We start from the raw sequence: 4078 nt of genomic DNA, 5'->3' as shown, positions 1-4078 counted from the left end.
AAGACTTTTTTCCTTAAGCAAATAGAGACAGGGTCTCGCTCTTGCTCAGGCTGGTCTGGAACTCCTGAGCTCAACGATCTGCTCGCCTCGTCCTCCCAGAGTGCCAGGATTATAGGCGTGAGCCATCGCGCCCAGCCTGAAACAACTTTTAGATCACCTTGTTGTTACCTTTGCTGAAATTACTGGATGAATAAGGATAATAATAATAGTAAAAATACAACAATAACATTAATGATAGAATAAAACGTTTATTTGGCATTGGGCTCTCAGTTCTTTACATATATTATTTTTTTCTTTGCAGATATTATTTTTACTCTTGTGTCCCTAGCACTAGAACAATTCTGTTGCATAGTTGATGCTCAATAAATATTTGTTAAATGAATGAGAAAAGCAGTGTTGGAAAACTGGCTTGGGCCACGGTGGTGGGTAGAATGGCAAGCAGGAAAGATTTGAGTGCAGAATAGGGAAGAGGTAGAGGAGTCTCATAGCTAAGCAAGGGCCACTGATTTGTAATTTGGTGTGAGGTTAGTTAAATTTGTAAAAGTGGGGAGAAGAAATAGCTGAATTCTTACAAAGACATAATATTGTGTAGTCTGTTAAAGGAATTTTCTTTTAGGAAGGAGTCCTTCTTTACTTATCTGAATTGCTTGGATCTAATACTGTGTGAATTAAGGGATTATCTGCATCCCCACTCACCAAACCTATCCCCATCCTTTCTCTGTATCTAGGATCCAGGAATTCTTTTTTTTTTTTTTTTTTTTTGAGACAGAGTCTCTCTCTGTCCCCCTGGCTAAAGTGTCATGGGGTCAGCCTAGCTCAAGGGATCCTCCTGCCTCAGCCTGCCGAGTAGCTGGGACTACAGGCGCGCGTGCCACCAAGCCCAGCTAATTTTTTCTATTTGCAATAGAGACTGAGTATCGCTCTTGCGGAAACTGGTCTCGAACTCCTGATTTCAAGTGATCCTCCCGCCTCGGCCTCCCAGAGTGCTAGCATTACAGGTTTGAGCCACCGCGCCTGGCCAGGATCCAGGAATTCTTGTCCTAGAACTTTTTCTTCTCCAGATCTTGATGTGCTCTCCCAAGTCCTGTAACCTCCAAGTCAGTCTTGTTGCCAGGGGTAACCCTGTTTCCCTTGTCAGGAAGCAACTCAGACACAGGCTAACTTCGTTTTTAATCTGAGGTTGCAAGATCTACGGTTTGACATTTTCTCCCTCTGAATCTCTCACAGTTTGCTATTGACACAGCCAGGGAATGAGGTTGCTTGTGGACGGTTCCGGGGCTCTCCTCTGGGCTTCTCGGCCTCTTCCCGAATAGGCCTCTTTGCTCGGAACTCCGGCCCTGCGGACCCGAGTGGGTGCGGGGATGAAATGCTGGATGTCTCCGGAGGGGCGAGGGTCTGGGAAGAATTCTGATTAGCTTTACACCCAGCCTCCGGCCACTGAAACGGGGTGTGTAACCACGTAGGCGGGGCCAGCCCGCTGCTCGTCTGCCATTGGCTGGGGACTCCCGGGCTGGAGGTATAAGCCAGCGCAGAAAACCCGGCGCTAACTGTGCTGGCCAGAAGCGGCGGAGACAGTTTTGCTCGGCTCAGCGGAGCGGATCGGAGTTGCAGAGAGCAGCCTCTTTCAGAGGGCGTCTATTGGAGGACCATGGAGGACGGGTAAGGTGGGCACCAGGCCCGGGGCACCCCGGAGGCCCTTGGGGAGGGGAAATGGCTGTGAGACCTGGAAACCTGGCACATTGGAGTCCCAGGGGGTCAGGGCAGGGCGCGAGTGCCCTGGAGATGCAGAGAGGCCTGGCACAGAGCCTGGTGTCAGGGGCAAAGCGGCAGAACAGACCGATAGCCAGCGCAGGCAGGGACCGGCGCGGGAATCGAGCTGGGGTGGCGCCACCGGAGCAGGAAGGGACTGGTTAGTGCAGTGTAGGCTACTCCATAAAAGGAGCCGTTGTGTGTGTGTGTGTGTGTGTGTGTGTGTGTGTGTGTTAGGGATGCAAGTAGAAAGAGAAACATAGCCCCCAGCTCAGGCCAAGAAGAGGTCTCCTCACCTCATGCGCTCTTCACAAATTCCCATTCTAGGGTCTAGGTAAAGCCGCGAGGTACTTTTGGTGCCCAAATCCGGAGTTCCTCCGTTGGAGGAAATATTGCTCACCTCCCTTGCCAGCTCCACTCCTTCCCTCCCTCCAAACTGGAGATCTAATTAACCAGCTGGGAATGGAGTCTCCACGGAGAAAAGGAAATCTTATTCATCGAACTGAACAACAGACTCCTGTCCACTTCCGTTCCACCCCACACTGTTAAAAACCCTTCTCTCTGTTTTGGTCCTGGAATTCCCAGTCCAAGTGACCAGCATTAGGGATCACAGTTACATTTGGATGCTCAGAGATCCAGAGTGTTCCTGGGGGACTGATAGCCAATGAGTAAGTCCTATGAGCTGTGGCTAGACATGCCAGATGGCCACGGCTTCACACTTCATTAATTTTCTTTGCACCTCTTGGGGATGCTATTTGATCAACTTTTTACCAACTTCCTGTGTCTCTGCCTACCCACCGACCCCTTGCCCAGCTGGTTTCCCAGGCTCTGCTTCTGAAGAAAAAATTTCCTGTGGTGTGTAAAATCGCGCACACATTTTAAGGTACACAACTTGTATATCTTTTCTTTTCTGAAAACTATTTTCTCAAGTCAGAGCCGCTGGTCCATCATTTCAAAGAAGGCGTCTGCCTTCCTGCTGCTTGCCTTTGACCAGGAACCCCAGATTTCTGAGATAGTTCAGCTCCAATCCCAGGAACATCAGTTTACTTTGCTCTTCCAGCCGGCTCAGAGGGGAGGCCGGTTTGGGGCAGATGGTGAAGCCAACGCAGTCAGAAAAACATCTGCACAGGGCGTAACCATTTCCGCTCTCCCTCCCTCCCTGCATGCAATTTCTTTGCAGCTACGTATATTTCGCAATATATATTTGACACATTCAAAACAAAAATTAGTCTTTTCCAAAGAAAAGTAGAAACTCATTTTTGTTTACTCTAATTTGGATATTTTTAGTGTTTTTCCAAATCGGCATCACATCGATCTTGATCGTGTGTTTTAAACTACTGGGGGAAACCTATAAAATATTACTTAGTAATTTCTATGAACAAAAAAGGGTTTTCTGTATATATCTCAAACAGGAAAGGAAACTTGAACCAGTGGAAATAAGGGTTTAAACCAGGAAAAAAAAAAAGAAAAAGAAAAAATTTCCTTTGGAGGCTTGTTTAGTAATGTTCACCTCTGTTACACTTCGTTTCCACGCCTGAAGGCAACCTTTGGTCTTCCCAGATGAGTGTGAGAGAATTGGACTTAGAACTGTGAGAAAAGTTCCAGATTGATTCTTGCTGGTGAAGGAATTCTGGGTGTTTGTCCTTAGGTTCCTAAAGAGCAAAGAGCCTCAGTGGAGAGAAGGGAAGACGGGAGCAGTCAAGGAGGGAGAAGAAGGGCAAGAAGGAGCCCACAGGCAGGTGGAAAGCAGGAGAAAGATTCAAGTACTGTGTGTAACAGAGCCATAGGTCTTTGGAGCTTGTTAGCAATTTTTAAAATCATTTTCAAGCTGAGCCTATAAGGTAGATGGGGCCAATTACATTCCCTTGCTTCATACCTGAGGAAAGAAATTTAAGCACAAATTACTTACTAAAAAGACAAAATTGAGCTAGAATCCAGATTGAATTCTGCTCTCCTCTAGATCAGAAATTCCTAAGCTTAGCTTTTGAATCAGAATTACCTGAGGCACTTTTGTGAAAATGTAGATTCTGGGGTCTGTCCTCAAAATTATTAATCTGTAGAAGTGGGGACCAGAATCTGTATTTTTACAAGCTTCTGCTGAGAATTTGTGCTGTCAATCCTGGTTTAGCCTTTGACAGCCAGTGTTGTGGATTAGGTCTGCTTTTTTGTGCAGTAGCTTATCTAGTCTCTGGTCTTGAATTACCCCTTGTGATTCTATATGGGAAGGGTCTGTGTGGGCCTGGGCATCCCAGAACTAAGGATCCAGAGGAGCCAAGAATGGCATATAGACCTCTACTAGGAGTGTTCTGTTGCTTTTTTTTTTTTTTTT

General features: G+C 46.8%; 1 protein-coding gene across 1 annotated transcript in view; it reads left to right on the top strand.

The window, feature by feature from the left end:
• Positions 1–1572: 1572 nt before the first annotated feature.
• Positions 1573–4078, top strand: part of PNP (purine nucleoside phosphorylase) — a 15704-nt gene continuing 13198 nt past the window's right edge. The window contains exon 1 of the mRNA XM_012649474.1: positions 1573–1659. Coding sequence (XP_012504928.1) covers positions 1649–1659 — 11 coding nt within the window. The 5' untranslated portion in view covers positions 1573–1648. The remainder of the gene's footprint in view (positions 1660–4078) is intronic.

The sequence above is a fragment of the Propithecus coquereli genome, unplaced genomic scaffold, assembly GCF_000956105.1.
Source record: "Propithecus coquereli isolate 6110/MARCELLA unplaced genomic scaffold, Pcoq_1.0 Scaffold3, whole genome shotgun sequence".
In the NCBI taxonomy this organism is placed as follows: domain Eukaryota; kingdom Metazoa; phylum Chordata; class Mammalia; order Primates; family Indriidae; genus Propithecus; species Propithecus coquereli.
Note: the sequence above shows the minus strand (reverse complement) of the source record. Positions and strands in the feature narration are given on the sequence as shown.